A 25,273-nucleotide genomic window follows, 5' to 3' on the forward strand; every position below is an offset into this window, starting at 1 on the left:
CTCTCTCTCTCTCTCTCTCTCTCTCTCTCTCTCTCTCTCTCCTCCCCACCCCTTTCTCTCTCTCTTCCTCTCCCTCCTCTCTTCCCGCTTTCCCCCGCCTCTTTCTCATCCCTATCTCTCTCTCTCACATGTATACCTGATGCCGCGAGCTCGAGGACATCACAGGGCGGTGAGAACCTCGGCTCACTAATCATTTCAAGAATCCACAGTGTGGACTTTGAGTCACGCAGACATTGCTTGAAGAATCCACGGGTTTTCATCACGTCGCGTCTTATCATGACGTTGCAATAATATGCCTCTGTCATCTTTCGAAGGAGCATTAGAAGTGCATTAATTTTAACTTTCAATCAAGCAATCGTAATCTTGAAACGTAAATCGTTCCCGTCACGTCGCCCGGACACGTGACGCTGAATGTAACGGTATATATGTGAACGGAGCGGCTGTGCGACTGGTGAATTTTATTAGCCGATAAAAGGAGATCGAAAATGTCTCAACCTGTTGAAAAAAACAAAAAAAAATTTATTTTCTTCGTTCTCTAATCGCCGAAAATAAAAAACAAATTGTTGTGACAGTCTTATCGTTGATGCTATCACGCCTCATTAAATTATGTGCACGGGGAAAATGTTATAGTGAAAGTTACGTTAAAATTATACTTCTATTTACAATCTGACTTGTATCTCAAGCAATAGTATATTTATCAATAATTTATTTCAAGCAATAAAATGACAAACGATGACAAATGACTTGCAATGGTAATAGTTCCCTAACGATCATCAAACAACAAACATACTTTTGTTCTAATAACCGAGGGATTTTTCTCAATGTGCATTTAAAAATAACATATTAGATATAACATATTTAGGCCCGTATTAATAGTCATTACTTGAAACTCGTCTCAAGTGAGGTTCTCAGATACGCAAATATTCAGATTTCAGTTCAGAATTACACTGAGAGAAAAAAATAGTTGGAATAACTATAATCTCACTATATTTTATAGTTTGTTTTGGCTTCAAACATATATTTATAGTTCATCTAAACATGAAGTTACAGTAGAATGAACACAGATTTATAGTCACCATCTTATTACTCTATATATATGGTAAAGCATCTTTTGGGAATATAGTTACATGTACCTATATTTGCCAAATATTCCAATTGTATTGACTATATAAAATAGTTAATTCCTCTTACCATTCAATATTTGCTACCTTACTATATTTTTTATTTCAAATAATTATAATTCTTGGTAAAAATTTTACACGGGTCAGTTATACTATGCTTATATTGTAAATATTACAAATATTATGGTAACATTTACTATAAAAATTATATTCCTAACTATAATCTTTTTACTATATCATTATAGTTCCAAATATCATACATTTTTCTCTCAGTGTAGATGAGAGATTTTCTATTGAATCGCAACTACAGATGTAAATGTCACGTTTATCATAATTCAACTGACAAACTTGGATCTGACTCTGAATAAAAATCTGAGTATCTCACCTGAAACAAATTTAAAGTAACAATTATTAATACAAGCCTTGAATTTGCAGTTCCAATTTACAGTACGATCTCAAAGAATCGATTAAGCCCACCCACAACCTCGTCGGTTCAGTTGTTACGAAATTAACAAGAGGTTTTGCGTAAGCATATACGAAGAAAAGAAATATTATCACTATGTTCGCATATGCAGCCTCGTAACTTGTGCTCCGCTTCGCACGTGCACTTGGCGTGAGACACTAACGTATCTCTTCGTATACATGTCTCGAATAACGTTGATTTATCTCTTTATTTAATCATCAGCCAGGTACTTTTATGCAATTCACGAATATCAACGCGGCGACTAACATCTTCTTTCTCAGAACTCATTGGCTCGTATTCTGAGTTCTCTTTTAACGATAAATGAGCCTCTAAAAGTGACTCATAGCCAATCAGAAAGCTTATAAGCCACTTTTAGAGGCTCATTTATCGTTAAAACTCAGAATACGGGCCATTGTCTTTTCCTTCTCATTTTGTCTGTGCCTTCATTAAATTACTTCTTCATTAAAAAAAGACTGGTAATTGTTACTATATGTATTTAGCTATATAATTTAAGTAAAAATTCGGTAAACTAATATACTTTGAGTAACTAATATATCAAATATGACAATAATAACTAAATATATAGTAAATTTGATGTACGAAGGACTTTTAATTACAGTTAAATGAACTAAAAATTTTAGTAATAGCTACCAAATATTTAACATCTGTTACTAAGTATTTGATGACTATTATTGGATATTTAACAAATGTTATAAAATCATTCAATTTTTTTACGAAATATTTGGTAAATATTAATGTTTGTCTTGTTGTAAAATAACGAAATTAATATTTATCGAATTATTAATATTTATCATTGGTGTGAGCTAATGAAATATTTATGGTGTCTATTAACTGTACTTATATTAATATATTATTACTTATATTAATATATATCACCTATTAATATTTGTCACATATCGATTGTTGAGTTCTTTACCCAATATTTACTAGTAAATATGGCATGCCACGTTTCTTAAAAGTTATTAGAAAGGTTATAAGCGTGAGTACAAAGATATATCATCATAGCTTGTAGGATTTATCAGTTTCTGTTCGATTATGAGGTAAAGCATTAAGTGAGCGAGTCTAAAAAAGATAGATGATGATTGCTACACACTGAGAGAAGGATTTAGTAAATATTACTAAAATTTGGTTACTATTACTAAATGGTAGATGTAAATATAGCGGGCCAAAGCTATGGCAATATTTATTAATTAATTTAGTTCTGTAAAATAAATTATTTATTTGACAGAAGTAAAATTTATTTGCTTCCAAAATATATTTGGTAAATAAAACTTATTGAATAGTTGAACAAAATAAGCGATTTTGTAATAGTTACAAAATTTTTGGTAGGTTCAACCAACCATCTGTAATAATAGATATTGAAACGATGTAATAACTGCAAATGAATGAATTTTTCGTTGTGCTGCAACAAAACATACTTATACTAGTAACAAAATAGAACTCGTACCTACTGAATCTTTTATTATATAGGATATAACAATTTCATAACAATTATCAAATATCTGTTCATAACTGTAATATATTTCATATTAAATATTTAACATTAAGTAACTATTATTAAATTATTTAATTGATGTTACTGTGAATGCAATTACGTCATACTCCCGATCTATTAAATATTTTGTAATTATTATAATATTTAGTATTAGATACTAAGGATTCAACGAATTTCTATAACTAAATGCAGTTTGTTATAATTACCAGTCTTTTCTCTCAGTGCAGGAATCGAATGAAACCACGGGCGGAATTTCACATATGAAGCGATAAAAAGAGTCGATATAAAAAATAAAAAATGTAAATGTTAAGGAACAGCATGTCTTAAAATAGAATTTAAAAAGGACGATAATATTTTTGGGATAAGATAAAAACTTATCTTTTAAACAATTTTCATCTCGGGCACAAGCTTTAATAATTGTTACCAAATCATCTCATTTTTTTCTGCTAAGATTTACTATTAACTTTCCAGAATCTAATTTGATGACCTAAATGTATAATTCCAGCAAGTAAATTTTGTTTGGTTCTGACACACGTTTTTACTTTATATAACTAAGCTATTTCCTAATTATCATTTGATGTTTGGTCCGCATTGCTTGACGGAATAATTTAGCAACAACTACCAGATTTGTTGCGAAGTCCTTCTTTTCACTGCTGTTCCTTTCTACGATAACGATAAATTTCGATCGACCAACGTGGATTCGCTCCGAACCGGTGCTCAGAACCGGAGTTACAGATGCTGGCGCGATAGGGGTCGCCGGCGAGCGCGCAGCCATCTCCGCCGTCTCCGTCTGCCGGGTTTTGACGGTCCCTCTCTCACGGACGTCGCACAGCGTAAGAAGAAGTTCGGACATCGTGGCAGGCCGCGGAAGACGGCGCAGCTACAAGAGGAAGACGGCAAAGCTATAAGAGGAAGACGCCAAGGGTGACCGCTGCAACCCGGAGAGGAGCACGCGGCGGTGGCTCCGCGCGCTCACGCGGCCAGGGCAACGGGGGGCACGAGGGGGCAGGCCTGGCGAACGTCGAAGGTGGGACTTTGACCGGGCATTGCCCCGGCGAGTCGAGCCGCCGGCAGAACGAACGAGTCCTCGAAAGAAAGGGTCTGTCCTCGCCCGTTCAACGTTCACGTTCAGACGTCTACGTTGCGCGGCGCACGTACACGAGAGAGTCGATCCACCTCGTCGGTACTCGGCCGGTACTTCATCTAGACGCGGCACCGATTCGGGTCCCCTGTCCAGGGTCGGATCTGACCACTAAGTTTGGACCTGATCGTGACGAGAAATCTCACGTCAGACGAAATCTCGTCTGAGTTGCTTAACTCGCTCGTCATCAGCGTCATATCACACACAGACATACATACACACACGCTCGCGCGTGTTACTCATCAATCTCTCATACGAAACCAGCGTGTAACGATAACTTTTTTATTTGTCACATAAATAAATTGTATCATAGTCATATTTTATATTTAGCCTTTACATGACGTACATTATTTGGACATCTTAATCTAGTATACATCCGGAGTCTTCCTCATTTTTTTTTGTAAAAATGTTAATGAAAAATCTAGGAAATATAAATATACAGTTAATGCTTCGACGCTGCTAACGCGTGTTCATTAATGGAAGAGACTGGACGCCGTATTATATATTTTAATGCATATAATGTACGTTAATATGTATTGTACTGTATTAATATACGTACTTGTGTTTACACACACAATTTTGAAAAATATTTTGTATTGTAGAAAAAACAGCGTATATTTTTTTATGCCACTGACTGTATCTTTAAATATATAAAATATAATTATGTAAAGGGAGATAATTGCAAATGTTCACTTAGCTATTTTATTTTATTGCAAATATAGAAAGAAACACGATGGAAATACGCGTGTGAATTTACATAAAAATTTATAACCTTTCTGAGTTTTTTTTTTAAGTTACTGTAGGCTTTATTTGTTGATACTTGAACCTTTAAGAAAAAGAATATTACACATTTCAATTCGCCGAAAACTAACTATTGAGTATACAAAGATACATAATTTCATCAAGTCATACATCATTTTTTCAATCAAGGGACAAATAAAATCATTCATAGTTTCTATTTCTTGCGATATTAATTTATTATATAATGCGGATTTTATTGAAATTATTAGCTATATCTGAATCTTTCTTGTTATCTATGATCCAAATTTGTAACCTCTGGATCACAGTCTAATATATATATTAGAAATAAATAAATAATTTATATAAAACTTTTCGATTATTTTAGTCAAAGAAAATTTCAGTCGATTAATGCCCAACATTGTTAATCTTAAAGAGCGCGAGTGCTCTCAAGGAAGCGTTCCATTTTAATTAATGGTATTTTGATCAGAAATTGTCTTACGACAATGTGTTTTTTTGCGTTTTTATAAAAAACGTTTTTTTTGCTGCATCGAGAATGTTGCATTATCATACGAAAATATGAAATTTGTACTCATTTTTACACGTGTGATTTAGTCATCTCTTTGATTAACGGCTCGACTGTCGAGAGTCGTTGCGGAGAGGTGGATTTGTGGGAAGCCGATCGATCGATTGAATTATTTCGGGCGCTCGTGGTCGCTCACACGTCTCTTTCCTCGTTCGAGGAATCATCGGCCGTGAATCCTGAAGCACGGCGATTCGTCCCTGTCGACGTTTATCTGTAATTTGCGAGCGATTCGCTGTCTCGCGGGAACTCATTAGGCGGAGTCGAGTGGATATTACCGACGATGTACTTTACATCTCGTATGTTTATGGAAGCTTCTTAAAATAAATATCATACAAACGCGCGCTTTTGATAATTCCCGATAACGTAGAGCGTCTTGTGTGCCTTGTGCAGGTGAGTCAAACGCTCGCGCTTGCGAAAGAGAAACCTGTAATAAATATCCCACATCTTTTCTGCTGTCAAAAAAATTTGACTAAAAGACGATCGGCAATTTAACCGCGGCATTATGTAAGTGGCGAAATATATGATGAATCGACACGTAGAATAAATACCATAGTGATCATCAATAACCGGGATTAATATTACCACCGTATCTCATTAAGAAGATACAGGACTCCGACAGAAATAAAATTTGAGGAATAGTAAGAAGTTGTAAATTGATGCTAAAGTGAATGACGAAAATGTCTGAAAATGTGGATTACGTAAAGGCGATCGTTGCTAACACAATCACGCTTTCCTTTTCGTATTTGTTATATAAACAGAATTTACATAAATATATATTACTTTGTCTTATTATATTCAGCAGAAAATCTAATCACGCATGTGTAAAAATCTTTCCGCAAACTTTTCCGATATTTTTAAGCTTCTAAATTTAGATACGAAGGTACAGCAATGTTCTTCAAATTTTTTTTGTTTGGAGCATCCAGACTTTCGATACGTACAAGTTGCGGAAGTTTTGGATTAGACAAATATTACGTTAACTAACAGCTTGAGATTTTATATTATTATATTCAAATTTTTTCTCGTTTTCGTCACATATTGAACAATGCTTCTATTTATTTTTGTACGTATTTTCATTACGTAAAAGCATTTGTAATCCTGTACAACCAATACGATGTAAACTTTGCAAAAAAATGTCAGTATTCTGTCCATAAAGTTTTCAGCTTATTACTTTTTATTACTTTTATTACTTTATTATTACTTTTTTTTATTACTTTTACTTAATTAATATACAATATTTCAAAGCATTCGGTTGATTCATTTTCGCAAAATTAATTCCCAAAAGTACGCTTATTTCAAAGCATTTGTCTGGTCCCTTAAACTTAAGTTAAGCAGATCTGAAGTTTAAGCTAAAATTGAATTATCAAAGATAAACAATTATGAAATACCAAAAATCAGTAAAGAATTATAATTCGAGATACACACACACATATTTATGTATCTCTTAACTTATTTTATCGGCTCTCTGTTAATACTTTTCAAATACAATTAATTGTACAAATAGACAGACGTACATAGAGTTAGCTTTATACTAATGAATTTATGAATAACAAAAAGATGCGAAATTTAGATATTCAATTTTTAAATAGCTATTGTTTTTGTAACTTTCGTTCCACAGTTTAGATTCTTCCTTCAACTACACACACACACACACACGCGCGCGCGCGCACGTGCATATTATTTATGAAAATTTGTTTTTTGTTTCTGTTTTGTTTTTTCAAAGTCACTAGAACCATATATTTATTTCTCTTGCCGATTGCAGGAATATTTTTTGCAGTTGTGAGTACGGCCACGTGCTGCATATTTATTTATTATTTACATATTTTTTGTAAATAATAAAAAATCCCATGATTGATTTCGCAAAATTAATTCCCGAAGGTACGCTCTTGTTCAGAGCGTCACGTCTCGATCTGGTCCCTTGAGCTCTAAACAGTAGTTACTTAAAGTAAGTACTTAAACAGTACTTTTACATTAAATCAACTGAAATCCACGCGACTGAAGTCCAGCGTCCCGATTCCTTCGCGAGCGATTTGATCGAGGATTCCTCGGCCACTCGTCTCTGCGGCCACGAGCGAATCCGAGCGCGCGGGAAAATTCAGCTTGCGCTAATGCGCGCTCAAGTGCAATATCACGTCCGTCAGACAACGGTCAACGGGGGAGCGAGTGGCAATTGTGCCGGGACCTCGAACGAGTAACGCGACGTAACGCGCGCACCGGCGGTTCCACCGGTTCGTTAATCACGAGGGGCACACGCGCTCGGAGCGGACGGCAGAGGGAGGGGGAGGGGAAGGAGGAATCCCTCGTTACGACAATATACGCACCTACGCGTTCGCGTAATGAAATCGGCGACTGCGTAGGTAGGTGGGTTAGAGGTAGAGAGGTAGGAATCGCGCACGTAGAGGATCGCCGCCGTGCTCTCCGCGCGCGGCTTCACGTTCCGGCTAAGGTCGCGCGCGCGGCACGTCGCTTCTAATATTAGGGTCGGCCAATCGGACACGCGGCTTTCAGCACGATCCCCCGTGCACGATCTTCGGCGATCTTTACGACTGCCTTATCATTTGCATCTTGATTACTGTTATTGCCGCCACCGCTGCCGTTAATAGCCACTGCCGTTAATCGCCGGCTCGCTCTTTCTCTCTTTCTTTTGCATGGTGCACCATTCATGTCGAATTTGAGCCCCCTTCCTGCCGTACGCAGCTATCGCTCGGATATTTCGCGACGATACGAACGTTTAGAACGATAAGGTACTATGTGTGCGATCACGCACATAGATTGTGTAGGGCGTCAACCTATCCACGGCAACTTGCCCCGACTGCGAGGCAGGTTGATCATGATAACTTTTCGCTTTTAAGCGAATTAGTAAAAATGTTTATAATTAAATCGGTAAAAGGGATATTTCACCGATAATCATTAATTTTCAGTAGAAACACTTTCATGTCAATGTGTGCGTGTGCTCCGTTTTATATTTCCACTAAATATGATCAATGAAAGTAGGACTTCATTGTAAAATCTGTGACAAATTCGTTGTATGCTGAAGCAAATCGAACCTTCTGCATCTGGAATGATGAAATTAACGGCTTCCATGCGTCTTAAGCCATGACACCATTTCTAACAAAATTTGCTATGTTGTTTAGCAAGATAGACTTTATACTAAGAGAAAAAATATCTAAAAAATGTGAAATTTATTTCGATGCATACTAATAACATATTTACTTGCACTAATATACATATTTTTACATTGAGAAAAAAAATTTTTTAATGAGGAAATATATAATTTCTTAAAAGAAAGTTATTTTGCATAAAAACAGTTATTTATTCTACTTAAACAAAAGAGATTTAAGTAAATATATTATTACTATCCATCACGAATATATATAAATATTTTTTCCTTCACACACACACACACAAATTATTGATAGTTTATCTCTATTAGAAACTATTAAAAATATAGAAATTGAAAAAATTTATATGAAGAAAAAACTATAAAAAATATCTTCTCCGTATAATTGAACCACTAATTATAAGTATAATATTTCAGTGTAGAATGCAATTTTTGAGCAGCTACTGAATAGTAATATTAACTTTTAACAAATATATGATTCACGGGATTCTTCCTGACGTAAGGATGTAAGGAAAGCTTCTCTCTCTTATTCCCATGGTCAATCGCAATAATTAGCTGTTTGAATAATTCTAATCTCGTGTAACCTGCCCCAATATCCACTACTTGACATATTGACTACTTGATGTTATTGGTATTTGATATACTAATTATAAACGAGATATTGACATTTAATATGATAATTATAAGCGAGGAAATATCTCAAAACATTCCGTGGTAACTTGGGTTGGAAAAAATTGACTATCGAGATGTGTTAAATCTGTAATTTTTCTCCGAGAGAGAAGAGACTCCGAATTAGTCGGTGAAAAATTCTTAGCAATTCTGATGACTACACATTCGTAATCCGAAGACCCACGCTCTTGGTAGCCATCGTGCACTGAGAGAAAAAAATAGTTGGAATAACTATAATCTCACTATATTTTATAGTTTGTTTTGGCCTCAAACATATATTTATAGTTCATCTAAACATGAAGTTAGTAGAATGAACACAGATTTATAGTCACCATCTTATTACTCTATATATATGGTAAAGCATCTTTTGGGAATATAGTTACATGTACCTATATTTGCCAAATATTCCAATTGTATTGACTATATAAAATAGTTAATTCCTCTTACCATTCAATATTTGCTACCTTACTATATTTTTTATTTCAAATAATTATAATTCTTGGTAAAAATTTTACACGGGTCAGTTATACTATGCTTATATTGTAAATATTACAAATATTATGGTAACATTTACTATAAAAATTATATTCCTAACTATAATCTTTTTACTATACCATTATAGTTCCAAATATCATACATTTTTCTCTCAGTGCGTCATATTGCTCTAATCAATCGAACAGTGGGGAGATTTCAGTCAAACAAGTTTTCCTTTCTCACCCACGTATCTTACCATTGACCTATAAAACTACACGCGTGTGTACTTTGCGCAAGTTATCAAGTAGGAGGAGGAACTGGGTTATCAAAGAACCTCAAAACAGCGCGCGTATTGCTTATGATCGTTGATATTTATTTGTTGATACTTATTCGTTTGTTTACTCTTCACAGGGGAAAACATCTCATATTAAAATATATGTGTTTTATATTTATATATATATTTATTTATATATATATATATATATATATATTTATATAACATTCGAACCTCAGCAGGGCAGTGTTTTCCCTGGCCGCATATATTCGCGAGTCACGCGCGGTCAAAGGACACGGCAAAAGAACGGTGCGGATAAGCCGAAGAAGAGATATATGGGAAGTTAATTTTAGAATAATAATAATAATAATGTAAATTTGTCTACATCGAGACGCCGCGATTGCTCATTCTTCTATGCGTGCCGGTAAGCACGGTGCCCTGGATTATCTTTCCTCGGCCGTGTATTTTCTCGTTATCGTCTTAATTCGCGATGGTCGAAATCGGCGCAACTTCCGCGCGAGTATCTCGAACTCTGGATGCGCGTCGTGTTCGCGTGATTCGCCAGGCACAGTGATGAGCCCCCTGCCCTTCGTAGCTGCATCGAATTGCGTGCCTGCACTTCACAAATGAAGTGGACAAAAGGAAATTGAGTAATGTCAAGTTCATCGCGCCCAACCGAAGTACCGTAATAAAAGACCTGGGAGAGCCAGACGTCAGGTCGAGCAGAGGACACTTGGTGGAAAGAGATAGGGAAACGGAAAAAGCTACAAGATAGAAGCGCAGCTACAAGGGAACAGGCGAAGTCAAACTCGCGGAAATTCGCACGCCGATTTCAGTCGCTCGATATCGGACAACACGCTATACGGCTGCTATGTGCGCGTCTCTTAATCTCTATAATCGTCATATCGCAGATAGTATATCGTCTCTTCTATACTCGTAGCTATTCTTACATAAATATATCGTCGATGAGAGAGAAGGACAAATCCTAAAGGCATGAAGAAGGCAACGATGTATCGTCCGTCCTTGTCGGAATGATTGACGCTCTGCTCGCGTTTGTCTTTCTTTTGACACATTCGGAAAATATATACTATATACTAGTCGCACATATATCTCTCACATGTATCTCTCTCTCTCTCTAGATATTATATAATTATATACTACATATATATATATATATATATATATATATATATATATATATATATATACGATAAACATATTATCTTTTATATTTATATATATATCTTTCTCTCTCTTTTCCAACTTATCACTGTTGCAGTAGACGCGAGAACATGTATCTGTGAATGTGGCCTTCTCTCTCCCTCCCTCCCTTTTCTGTCGAATAAAAAATCGGACGGCGCATGAAATAGAAATGTCGAAAAGATGCATTTCTATCTACCACGATGCGCCCACCGGTATCGGAAGCGCAGAATCACCGGGCGAGAGGAAGCGCGCGTGTTCTTATCTACGCTCGGCAGGATGCAGACCAGATATGTACGGCATACAGTTCCGATAACCCCGATACAGCCGTCACCCCAACTCGAGAATACGCGCATGTAACATCCCTCTCGGCTCGGTCGCGTGGAAGAACTGGAAAGCCCCAAAAAATTAATCGACACCGTTCGCCTGTTCATTCGTCGCTTTATATTGATTCCAATTGCAACCAAGAGCTCTTCGAGAAATCTCGATCGACAAGATGCCGACGTGATCTCGCGTGAAAACTGCGCGCAAGCGCCATTTTCTACCTCCTTTCTCCGTTTCTTTCCTAGAATTCACGTGGTAAGACGTAACGAAATTTTGATACGTCTCAAAATCGGTGTCGCGCATCAATCGACTAAAATTGTCTTCAACCGCAATAATCGGCAAATCAGTAATAGAAACTAATTGATCGTCACATTTGCACTGAGAAAAAAATACATGAAAATCTATTTGTGGGATATAAAGTTTGCGTTCACACAGAAATAAATTTTATATCTCACAAATAAATTTTCAAGTATCCAGTACAAACAATTTCATCGATTGGGGGAATTAATTATTAGTCAAACTTTTATATGATTGATGTGAAGAAAGATGTAGGAAAGACTGGGACTAGTTAGCAAAATCGATTATTTCTACTATTTTCTAACAAGTTACAAATGAAGCAAGCAAGATTTTTAATCATGTCAAAGATATTTTTGAAATCCTTGCTTGCTTGATTCTGAAATCTGTTGAAGAACTGTAGAAACAATTGATTTTACCAACTTATCTCGGTCTTCGGTCTATTAACGCAAAATTTGATTTGAATGAACCAACCAATGCGTTTTGATTGAAAGACAAAATTTCTACGGTTCTTATGACCCGAATTTGCGTTTCTAAGGACTAGAGAAACTCCGTTTTCTCCAACCACAACGCGTTGGTTTCATCACAATCAAAGTTCACGTTAACACAACCCAACTTTCTCCTTTGTGAGTTAACTGATTAATAATTGATTTCGTCAATCGATTAAATAACTCGTGATTACATACACAACACGATAGACTCATTTTCACGACTGATTTGCCGATTCTTTTAGTCAAAGAAAATTTTTGTTGTAAATCTCCAATACTGGCCGAAATCCGCAAGAGTGAACCTCGCAAAATCGAGAAAGTGGCGCGTGCGACAAGAATCGCTTGGTTCTTCGCTCGGGAATAATCGCAGTCTTGTCTCGCCGGAATGTCGATTAACTATTATTGAAGGGAGAATACGCTTTATATATATAATATATATCTAACGCTAACCAGGCACTTATTATTAGACGCAATAACGCATATCGCTAATGTCGCGGCTGAACTTCTAAATAGCGCTCAAGCAAAAGAGAAATCATTGACTGAGAACAAAGTTTGTCGCTGTGGAAAGAACGAAAGTCAAGCGAGGCAAGAAAGAACGTCTATAATCTATGACGGTAGATTATAGATAGAAAGAAAAAACATTAGCAATAATATTATGCGACTTCTGTACGTCCTCTGACGCTCCGAGCATTGACGAAACGAATCGGAAAACCGGTCGGAGGAAAATAACGCGAACCATAAATATCGATATACCGGACAACAGCGTTGCGTTTGTGTTTTTCTTCTTTTAGTTCTATCTCACACATATATCTAAAAAAGTGACGCGGTAGAGCGTTTTCGATTACCTGGCAGTCTTACTTTGAGCATAAATTTCACATGGAAATGTCCCTGGCGCGAAGAAGAAGCGAATAGTGACCGTGTCGCATTTTTCTTCGTGTCTCTCTCTCTCTCTCTCGTCGCTATACGAGCGACTCATTCGTCCATACACATTCGCCGCATGTTCATCGCCAAAAGTAGGCACGCTAACACGTCCGAAGCGGAACCAACGCGCGTTCTTTACGCGAGAATGCCCGCGTTACGTACCGAGAAATCGCTAAACTGAAAACGCGCCTCACAGTCGTCAGTCAGATGGGCCATTTCCCGCGAGTTACTGACAAGGGAACATAGGCAACCCGAAAATTCAGAAAATTCTGAATTGTGTGCAAGAGTAGTACATCTATAATATAAAACTATTTTTTGTTTTTGCTAAATTTCGACTTAAGGGAATGAAACCACCCCTCGAGACCAATGAGTGGCGAAAGGGGGTTCATAAATTTTTCATTTTTGCAAAATTTGAATACACCATTGCAAAGAGTACAAAATATTCTATCACTTTTATATAAACTATTTTTTCATATGCCTTGTATTTTAGGAAATATTCGCTAAAAATAAAAATGTGTTTTCTCGAGAGGATTTCACCCCCTTAAATCGAAATTTAGCAGAAACAAAAAATAGTTTTATGTTATGGATGTACTACTCTACTTGCACACAATGTCTCAGAATTTTCTGAATTTTCGGGTTGCCTATGTTCCCTTGTGAGACAAAAGTATGCCTGGGCACTAGTAACATTAGTACCTAACTGTGTATATATATATATATATATATATATATATATATATAGAGGGTTGCTTTATCAGTTATATGTGCTTTATTTTTGTAATGTCTGTAACATGCATAAAATATGATCCGAAATCTTTTGTTTATACTTCTCATTGTTTACTTACTTCTCATTTTTAAATGTCATTCATATTCAATAATAATAAAGAAATCGATAAAGTACGATTTAGGAGACGGCGATACGATTTCGGCAACTCTGTCTCACATATACTCTATGTTCAATGTTTCAATATTCGTATGTAAAAACCAAAGAACATGAGAAAAATTAGATTTAGAGTTAGATACCAGTGTTATTAGTATCCAGATATTGGTACTTCTACTTTAAAACACTAGTTCGAGAAACTCTCTTTGCTGAGAAATCTATTTCAACGTGAGCCCTGTATTATAGTTTAAATGAGTTTCTTTCTCTGCTTTCTTTAAATAAATTTATTGCATTGTTTTATTTATATATTTATTTTTTTTATGTATTATATATATATATATATATATATATATATGTGTGTGTGTGTGTGTGTGTGTGTGTGTGTGTGTCTCTTTTTACTTATATTCATATGAAAGTTTTTACAAAGTATAAATCTAGCGATATGTCACTTCCGTGTTCAGATTAATATGTAGGATTAAGATAGGAAGACACGAGTTATCGAAAGATCGTAGTCCGATTGGCACTACTTTCCTTTGAAAACAGAGGAGAAACCCGCGAGTCTCCGGTATCGCGTAATTCGAGCACTGGCATTACTCTCCCTCCCCTCAAACACGCACACATGCACACACTGAAGGTCTGCAGAAAGTCAATTCATCGATTGTACAATCTATCTCGAATACCGTTATCTCAATAAAAGTCGGAACGTAAACGCAACGATCACCTCTTTAACGTGAAATCAGCCCGGATATTACACGTACGGTCGATCTCCTTTCTTTTGTCTCTCTCTTTCTTTCCTTCCCACTCCCGCGGATCTTGTGAAGCGGACATTTTATCACTTGGCAAGGCGGTGTTAGCGCGCAACAAGCCGCCACGTTTTGATTTCTATCGAACAGCACGGGCGAGTCGGGGGCGTCGTTGTCTCGGCGATAGTAACACGACACTCGATGTGAACACGTCGGCGGTATGTCGGGACGTTGTGCGTGCCTGCATGTAAGACACACGTGGCACCGCTTGCAGACAGAGAAAACACGCGACGAGCGACGGCACTTTTTCACTCGCTCCTCGGCCCGGCGCAACAGCAACTCCACCTTAGAAATTCACCCCATGGTCCTGATCGAGTTGGCACCAAGCAGTTAGCTGGTTTGTGCAAAGCGACATAGAGTCCTATAGCTACTGATAAGGTCCTAATTATTAATAATCCCTATTATTAATGAAGCCCTGATGGCCATGCCACGTTGCATGACTCGTTAGGAGCCGGTACAGTCATCTTATACAAACCAGATGACTGATTGGGATCAACCCGTGATCAGGATGCGCTGAGAAGAAGATACTTGAAAATTTACTCGTGGAAGATCAACTTTATTCACAGGAATAGATTTAATTTCACAAAAGTGTAAACTTTATATTCTGCAAATCAATTTTCAAGTGATTTTTTTCAGTATGAGGTCAATTTCTAGTCGAGACCTTCAGCCATTTCTAACCTGGGCTATCACTTCGCGCACGAAGTCACGGGAGACAGCATGTCTGGACGATACTTAGAAACGTTCGTTGGATATGAACGAGGTGAAACGCAACAGTGAGCGAGTGGTTTATCGCCTGCCGAGATTACGCAACTTCGATATGATAATTACAATTTCACGTGCGGATACGCATAACACGTCGGTCCGCAAAGCAGCAACGCAACGCTGATCGCCAATTCGTAGTATGTACGCACAGTCTCTAGTATATTGAAAAAAAAAGGGAAAATAACTAGAAAATTGCGCGATAGCGTCACAGATTGGCCCCTCGAAACACCAGCATGTATTTCTTTTTTATTATAAACTTCTATTGTAAAAAAGAAATTGAGACGATGAAAAGAATATATATTTATGCCACGTCCCATCTTGATACATTAATTTTAAACTACAGTGTGGTCCCATTTTGACACATTAATTTTACAATATAAAAATACAGTAGAATCTCTTCTTCGATAACGTACAATACGCAATGTTAGGTTAAGAAGGTGGGAGAGTTTGTCTCCTCCTCCCACGTTCCGGAATTATTTACGTACAAAATTGTGCGCATGTCTTTTATGCCTGGAATGAAATACGAGAGAAGACGGATTCACACGTTAATTAATAATCCTATACACATACGCACGTACGCGCACGCACACATATATACGTACACACACAGTCTACCTCACCTCTTCCTCTCACATACAGATGCACACACACATACACACTCTCTCTCTCTCTCTCTCTCTCTCTCTCTCTCTCTCTCTCTCTCTCTCTGTGTATGCTCATTGCATGTACAATTTGTTTTGTCTATAACATATGATAGCAACTTACGATATACAGTTCTACGGGATGTTTGCTAGCATACATAGTTAACATACATAGCGTACATAAATCAAAATGTAATCGACAGTATGAAGGAAGAAAAAAGGGATAAGTTAGATGATAATTCGCAGGGGGAGGCGCGTGCGATTCTCTTCCTCGCGTACGCGCATAGACAGAGACTTGCGTATGCAAGAGAAAGAGAAAGAGAGAGGGGGCGATCTCGCGAGGGTACTAAAATAAGAATTATGGCGCAAGCTGAGAACCGACGCGAGTCCGCGATAACAGAAGATATAATAGGATAAAATACCCAATTATTGGGTGTTTGTATTGATACTCGAGAAAAACCTGGCTTCTCTCGCGACCGATGACGGTTGTTCACAGTTTTAATCGTGAAGTTCTCTTTTTCGGAATGATTGAATGCAGGTAAACAGCTCGACTGTATTGCCGGTCGTACGAAAAACCAGGTTTTTTTCCCTGTAGGTTTAATGACTAAGAGGATACCAGTAATTGGGCATTTGATCCTACTTGCCGTTCCGAACCTTTCACAGTAATTACACGGTAATCGCGATGACATGGCGAATCCGAAAATCCGCGTCGGGCTCGGGAGACGACACGCGTCCGTGCACTCAGCTCGATGGGGAACGAAAATAAAAAAGAAAAAAAAAAAACAAAACAAAACAAAAAATGAAAGAAAGACATGAAGGCAGCAAAGCTAGCATAAAGACTGAACACGAGCGCCGTTCCCCGCTTTATCACACGGTCGAAGTCCACGAACGAAGGCCCCGGGAAATGCCGGGAGTGGACCTCGCGGCTCCTCAACCTCTTTCACAGGTTTACCACTCCTCTCTTCTTCGTTGAGCAATACGTCGGATCCGAACGGTAAAAGTATCCAAAGTACCGTCACAACATTCCTGGCGTTCTTATCAACGAACAAAAATAAAATCGCCCTTAGATATATCGCCCTTTTGTTTCCTTCCCTCCTTCCTCCCCGCGTTTTCTCCTTTTTTTTTATCGATCTCCGTCTCTTCCTCGCGTGTATTTCTACGGGGCAGGTCGTTCCACCGTGCGTAACGAACGAATACACACACGCATGTATTACAAGTTCGTTCCTTGCGGAGGGACTTCGCGAGAATGCCGCTCAGCGAAGCGCTTCGCGGAACAGTGGATATTTTTTCCTTCTTTTTATTGTTTCGCCTGCGGAGGAGTCCCGCAGGAAGCGCGCGATTAGGAGAGAGAGAAAGAGCGACATCGCTGCAGGCTCGATTCCTAATCGGTCGTTATAAGCGGCTAATAAACGACGAATAATCCTGTTTGATCATGCGTAATTGCGAGTCGGGAGGGAAGAGGGAATGAACTCGTTGTCGTTGGGAGCGCGTGCGCGAGAGAAAATCCGTTGAGCTCCGTATCTCGGCTCAAAGTCACGATAAGAACAAGAAACAAAGGTTCCTCTGGTCCCTCAAGGCAGACTCGAAGGCTATTTCTGCGTGAGAAAATCGTGAACCCTGTAAAACAGCTGCGTGCCGAGCGAGCACGCGGCACGCTGAACGATACTTCGCCGCGCGCACTCAGAAAAAAATACTTGAAAATTTATATAAATGAAATATAAAGCTCGTTTCGGGGAGGAACAAAGCCTATTAATGTTCTCAGATTGAGATCGGCATCGAGCACTGATCGATTAGAATCTTAGCCAACTCAAGTAATCGGCAAACTGATCGTCCAATTAATCAATCGTCTTATATGTAATCGGGAGTAATTTAATCGACCGGTGAAATTAATTATTCGTAAGATTTTGATTCGATTGATTATACACTGATTAGCGATTAATTTCATCAATCGGTCGAATTATTCATAATTGCATCTGTGACGACTGCTTAATTTTGACTGTTGGTTTGCCGATTATTTCGCTCAAATAAATTTTAATCCATTGAAGTTCCTGGCTGCTCCCGGAACTCTTCATCGATGACATCGCGAGCGAAAAAATATACGTTCGAAACTCTTGTAAGATAAAAGGATATATTCATGAAATGACATTTGAAATCGATCGAATAGATCTACAAAGTAGTCTGAACACTCTCCTTTTCCTCTAACGAGCAATAAATTATCATGTTGATTTCACGCTAACCTATTGATTGTTGAAGCAAAAGAAAAGTGTTCGGACTATTCTGTACAATCTGCCTAAGCGATTGTGTCATTCTGTGAACGTATCTTATTTCAAGGTATTTTACAAGAATGTCGAGTGTGCATTCTGCCACTCTTCTGACGTCATTAATCAAGATGGCTGCGAAGAAGCAAGAACCTCAATGTCCGATAACGGCCATGGCAAAGGAAACAACGCTGTGTGCGAATAAATAATGAAGTTAAATAGCGAAAAGTGCGGGATATACGTTAGCCGTGCGAGCTGAAACAAATGCTTCCGAAATCTAAGGCTGCTTTCGTCACTCACTTGCCATGCCGTGAGACGTGAGATTCGTTTGGAGAAACAGAAGTAAAATAAGAAGAGAACCAAACGACACACACAGACAATGTCGGCAATGGAGTCCGGTGGAATCTCGGTCGACTCGGAAGGCCCCGGGGGGTCGCACGGGTAGTAAAACGACAAAAGAAGGAGACCCGGGGACGAGCAAACGTAGAAACCTAGTGGAACGGGCGATCGCAAAATCGATGGGAAACTCACCGCGGGTGAAAGGATCCGAAGACGAGGAGAAGCCGATGCGAAAGACAAGGAGAGACAGAGAGAACGGGCAGCGGAACGGCGCGCTTTGTCTCGACCCGACGCCAAAATGGAAGCGTGTATGAGAGGGACGGCGAGAGACACGTAAGAATCTTGGCCTAACTACCTAAACCTGCGCGAGAGGCCCGGTTGCACCGACGCGACGTCGACTGAGCCGATATGATCAACTTGAAGAGCCACCTCGTACAATAAATCTACATAATTATCTAGCTACAATCTAGAGAGAGACAGGCAAGGATTCTCGCTCAATCCGCCTCCCTCGAGTTACGACGAGTCGCTAAACTTGACTGAGTCTCTTTCTCTCTCTTTCTCCAGCTCGCTCGCTCGCTCGCTCGCTCGCTCGCGGCTCGCAAGCGATTGAATCAGCGATCGCCGGACGAATTAATGCGCAATCGATTAATCTTTGTGACACCGGCGGTTCTTAATGGCCTGTGTTAGTAGTTGTGGCTTGGAACCTGTCCCACGGCGGATGTCGGTCTAAGCTTAGTTAAATTTTAATGTTTCGTTTGAGTAATTCTTTCTGATTATTCTGATTTCACAGATGTGACATTGTGATTGTAGTCGCACAATTCAGCTCACGTCTAACTTTAAGATTATTTAAGATTTTTAATAGTCGTTACTTGGAACTTATCCTACGAAACGATAATCAAATCTGAATTTAGAGTTCGGTTGGAGTTTTCTTCATTTGAATGTTTTTTTTTTTTATATTTTGTTTTAAATCATACAATATACGCGACACATGCGTAATCGCGATTCAGTTGGAAACAACTCGCACGTCAAACTCTAAATTGAAATTCGACCATCTCTCAGCTGAAGCAAGTTTCGAGTAACGACCATTAATACAGATCAAGATTGAAATTCGAGTATCTCACCTGAGGCAAGTTTCGAGCAACGACTATGGATACTGTTCAATGCGTGAAGGAGGCGTCAAAGCCGACTCGAGGATCAACTAGGATTGAGCGCGATTTCTCTTTCCCTGTCTGTATCGTAAAGTTAGACTCTTAGAATATAAAAAGAGGTTACGAATTATTTAATTTAAAAACAGCCAAAATGTGGACCATCGGTGCAATCCAGTCTAATTAAAGACGCCGATACGTCTCTCTGGACGTAATTTTCCTGATAGCTCATCGGCGTGTCTCTTTGTCTTTCTCGGCGGTATCTTACCATTGTCTTTCATTCTCTCATTCTACCTCTCTCTCTATCTCTCTCTCTTTCTCTTTCTCTCTCCCTCTCTCTCACTCGATCGGTAGTCTCGTCTCGATCGAGGGACTCGGAACCTCTCGGAGAATTTCAGAGAGCTCCACGAGATCCTGCTGCTGTCTCTTGATCCCGTTCGATACGAGCTACACGTTCTCCTTGCCCTGCACCTTGCTCGCGAGGTCGGCGATGAGCTGCTTGTAGACCAGCGGGTCCATGTTCTTGCCGAGCTGGTAGAGAACGAACCAGTCGCCGATCTGGCACTTGTCCGAGATGATCTTCATCTGATCCTGCGGTGAGAGACGCGAGCGCGCACGCAACAGCACGTAGCGCAACTTCGGGCTGATGATCACGGCCATGCGGTACGCCAGGCTCAGAGCGCTCAAGATCGCGAGGATGATGAACCAGAACCAGAGGAAAACGTAGATCTTCTCGTTGACGATGTTGAGTGGCAGCACGCAGAGCCCGTCGAACTTCTGTACCGTGCCGGATGGACCGTATTTGTGGAAGGTGCATTTGGTGACTTTCGGGAATACCTTGGCCATGGGGTCGATACGGTCCTCGGGCTCCATCTCCGTGAACCGCACCACGTCGGAGCCGTAGGTAGTGAACTCACCGTCCAGGAAGAAGTCCATGAAGTAGATCTGGCCGAACACGTTGATGAAATTGAGCACTTCGCAGAGGAAGAAGCGGTACGCGTAGAAGTTCTGCATGTGCAGGTTCGTCGTGATGTAATCCACCAGCAGCTTGCGCCGGTCGCTCTTGCAGTCCTCGCTGATGACCGGGCAGTTGAGGTCGAGCACGAGCATCTTGATGCGACCGCCTTCCCAGTTCTTCCACAGGTAGCGTGGTATATAGAAGAGGATCGCTTGGAAAAAGAGAGTGAAGCAGACCCACTGGTAGTACTTATGGTACTTCACCTCGTCCTTGCCCTCGACGTGCGAGACTACTCCCGGCTGTACCATGTCTCTGCCGACGATGCCGGTCCGGTCGGGGATCGTGAAGGTCGAGTAGATCCAACAGTAGGTGTCCATCACGTGCAGCGGTATGTCGTCGACGATGCAGTCGATCGGGTCGCCGATGTACTGTCGCGAGGTCACCAGCAAAGAGAAGGCCACCAGCGTGATCACGGTGGCTTTGTAGTGCAGCCGGAACACATTGTTGTCGATGCACACCGAATCGAGCTTAAGCAGCCCCTTCACGGAGCCGAATACGTCAAACATGGCTGATGCGTTGTCTTCTTCCTCTCTTCACGGGACAAAAAACCTCTTCTCGTCTAGTAGCGCGCGCGTTCGTGAAACTTAACTGAAGGATCCTGTCGAGCCGCGTGGATCCCGGGTGCTCTCCTCGGCAGCTCTCACTGTGCAGCTACAAACGTCGAGTAACTGCCGCGAAAAGTTCTCACGCCAACCCCTAGGCGCAAGAGACGGCGGCGACAACAAACAGGGTCACTGTATAGTCGCCGATTGTCAGCGACACACGTTAACTCTCTCTCTCTTTCTCTCTCGTTTCTCCCGTTCTTCCGTATACACACGTGCGTTGCCTCCGTCGGGAAGCCGCGCTCTGTCCGCACCGACCGACAACGATGCGTACGTACCGTTGTCGCGCGCACCACTGGAGAATAGCGCACTATATCGTACTCGCGTTCGCGCCGCTACACGTCGCGTTACTCAGCGTTACGAGCGTCACCGAGCGACTCTGTCGTAATGGCTGCGCTCGAGACGCGACACAAGCACGCGAGGACACGGCGTTCCACAAGCTGCTCCCTTTTCCTTACTTCTCTCTCTCTCCGTTTCGCCCTCTTGAGGTCTCCCTCTCACTCACCAAGAGTCGTTCTGTCCGTCTCGCTCGCGCTCAGTGCTGCACGGACGTGCTTCTCTCCGTCTCTCTCGTGGCTCACGGGCCGGTCGGGGACCGAGAACTGTTCGTTGCTTCTGCCGCGCAGCAGGGAGGCTTCGTCCCCCACTTACGTGTCTACGGCGCAGACTCTATTCTCCTGCGCGCACCCTCGTAGCGTCGCCGTGTCCTCCTCTCTCTCTCTCTCTTCCGCGCCAGGCAGGCCCGTCGGCGCGTTGCATGCGCTTTATCCCGTCGACGATCGTGCCGGCTCGGCCGCTTTCGGCAGAGCTCGGCGAGCCTCGGGCGCCATCGTTCGCGCGCGCCGCGACACGGCTCCTCGCATGGTTGTTACCATGGCGACTGGGACTACCGATGCCGCGGGAGCGTGGGACTCTGCAGACGAGAGAAGCGGATCCGTCTCGCGGGTTTGCCCGATCGGCGTTAATCACGATTAACCTCGTCCTTTCCCTGTATCCTTATGACGGACAAGTTTAAGCGGCTTGGAATACTAAAAAGGCGAGTTGTCGGACCGTAGGTAAACCTTTCCGTATTGGCACAACGCACTTGCAGAGTCGCATTGATATCGGTTTCAATTGAATTTTTCTTGTTATATTTATATTGTTTCTGAATTAGAGAGGGAGGGAGTGGGAGAGATGGTATAGTAACATTTGTCGAGATATTTTTTATTGTAATTGGGTTTTGCATTATAAAAAGGTGAAATTATATATACAGGGAGTCTCACACTCTCCTCCGGGTATTTTGTGGGGACGTAGAACAGGTTGAAGTGAACATAAAAGTCCTACTGTTTTGCGATATTCGCAATAATTATCGAAATATTAATTGTAAAAAGCTTGTAACTGATCATGCAGAATATGGTAAATGAGTTATAGTAGCGACGACTGCCATCGTGTACTTATACTTTAGGTCAAAAAGTCCTTTACCATTTTCCAAATAATCACATAGATTTTTAATTATTAATTAAAGAAGATTATTGCACGATTTTGTGTGATAATGCACTCATCTTCTTTAATTAATAATTAAAAATTATGTGATTATTTGCAAAATGGTAGAGGACTTTTTGTTCAATTTGACCTAAAGTCAAATAAGTAATAAGTACACGACGGCAGTCGTCGCTATTATAACTCATTTACCATATCCTGCAGGATCATTCACAAATTTTCTACAATTAATATCTCGATAATTATTGCGAATATCGCAAAACGGTACAGGACTTTTATGTTCATCTCAACCTATTCTACGTTCCCACAAAATTCTCGGAGGAGAGTGTGAGACACCCTGTATATACTTTTTAAAAATATTGTACTTAAAATATTTTTCTTTCAGTTTTAAAAAATTCTCTTAGAGCCATGTACAGGAAGAGAGGGGAGGTTACTTAAATCGAATATCTTACATTTTTCACTTGTTTTTGATAATACGAAAAAATGTGTAAAACAAATTACACCACTCGAGAGAACAATTATAATGACAGAAAGTTTTTTTCTAAGTTATTTTTTCAGAGATTGAAGAATAAGATAACTTTTTGGAATAAAACTGTATGTTTTCGTTTGCACGCTTTTATAACCAATATCGAGAGATGTTCAATGACCTATGACAAAAAAATTTTTATAATCCTGAATATGGAAAATCACATATGTTTGAAAGAAAGTCAAACATTTATGTTCTTCAATACAAAAATTTATTTAAGGAAGTGTTTCCTTTTCGTGTAATTATTCACACTCACATTTCAACTCTGATATCGCGAGAATCTCAGGAAATGTTGAACTGCATTTCAGAACTACTTATTAGATAATTATAAAAAGCATTTCACAATCTAATAAACTGATAGTAGAATGTATGTTTGATGTTATGAATACTTCGTCAATTCAATATGGAATATCTCATCTTGAATTCCATAGCATGTATTTGTAGTTGTAAACATACATGTCTACTATTTAGATGCTTTCGTAGATGAGATTATAATATTTCTTGGTACTCTTAGTTTTATTTAACTCACTAGCTTAGTCAAGAGTTCCTTTTTAGGAATTACAATTTTGTCATTCAAATGCGCTAAGTAAGACTTTATTTTCCATATGAATTAAACCTATACTGATCCTTCAAAATATACAGATATTTGAAAGTTCAGGTTGAAAGTAATGCTAAAATTTCGACTTATGACGTGCATATCGGGATACCGGTTTCTTCGTCAACTTTGTCATGTCATGTTGTGTCGCTCGGGAAGAAAATGACACGTTGCTTCGACATTTCCTTCTTTCGGTCAGTGACACAGGATCGTGTCGCGTCCTGACGATCTGACGTAACTCTGACTCGCGGATGAAAACGGGTGAAAAACGGTGTTAACCTGACCAGCGTTTTTCTCTTCATAAGCGTAACATTGCGTGACAAAGCGTGAGTGTATTCGCCCAATGATAATATCTTCACCCAAACGTAGCTTGCAACGAGTCTCTCCCACCATTTACTCCGAATGAGGAGGAAAATGCACAATGATCTCGCAAAACAGCACACGGTGGATCAAAAAAGCGGACGTTGTACTTACAGAGACGAAATACAACAGCTAAAGCGGAACAATTATACATACATAATCATAAAATGTGTACCTTATCAATTTAAATAATTGTTGTATATAATATTGTATTAAACAAGAATTCTCTTAACAGCAATTTTTTTAACTGTTTCAAACTGTTTAATAAAACTAATAGTTTTTCTAATGAGTTTATCTAATTTGTATCTGATGCTAGTTTAAATGCTAGTCCAATACTAATTTAATAAGATCTAATCTAATAAGAGTTTATCTATATTATTGTAATAAAAGATTAAATCAGTTTAGTCATTTTCTTGAATAGTATTGTAAAACGATTAATAGTTTAGATAATGAAAAATTAAGTGAGAGAGAGAGAGAAAGAGAGAGAAGGGGAGGGAGGGAGAGAGAGAGGGAGGGAGAGAGAGAGAGAGAGAGAGAGAGA

At 39.5% G+C, this 25,273-nt stretch overlaps 2 protein-coding genes across 2 annotated transcripts in view; one reads left to right on the forward strand and one right to left on the reverse strand.

Annotated features, from left to right (window-relative positions):
- The window catches only part of LOC116842013 (kynurenine formamidase-like), a 113,576-nt gene that overhangs the window by 59,581 nt on the left and 28,722 nt on the right, over window positions 1-25,273 (forward strand). The gene's annotated exons all lie outside the window — the stretch shown is intronic.
- LOC116842012 (innexin inx2) lies at window positions 10,177-22,502 on the reverse strand. Its single transcript, XM_032810630.1, has one exon. The coding sequence runs from the start codon at window positions 21,674-21,676 to the stop codon at window positions 20,600-20,602; it is 1,077 nt and encodes a 358-aa protein (XP_032666521.1). The 5' UTR covers window positions 21,677-22,502; the 3' UTR covers window positions 10,177-20,599.

This window comes from Odontomachus brunneus, unplaced genomic scaffold (genome assembly GCF_010583005.1).
Source record: "Odontomachus brunneus isolate Ranch 3 - 2012 unplaced genomic scaffold, Obru_v1 Obru_scaffold_020, whole genome shotgun sequence".
In the NCBI taxonomy this organism is placed as follows: Eukaryota; Metazoa; Arthropoda; class Insecta; order Hymenoptera; family Formicidae; genus Odontomachus; species Odontomachus brunneus.

What these genes read in the sequence shown, in the direction of transcription:
- LOC116842012 (XM_032810630.1), bottom strand. Translation starts at nt 21,676, where the DNA reads ATGTTTGACGTATTCGGCTCCGTGAAGGGGCTGCTTAAGCTCGATTCG.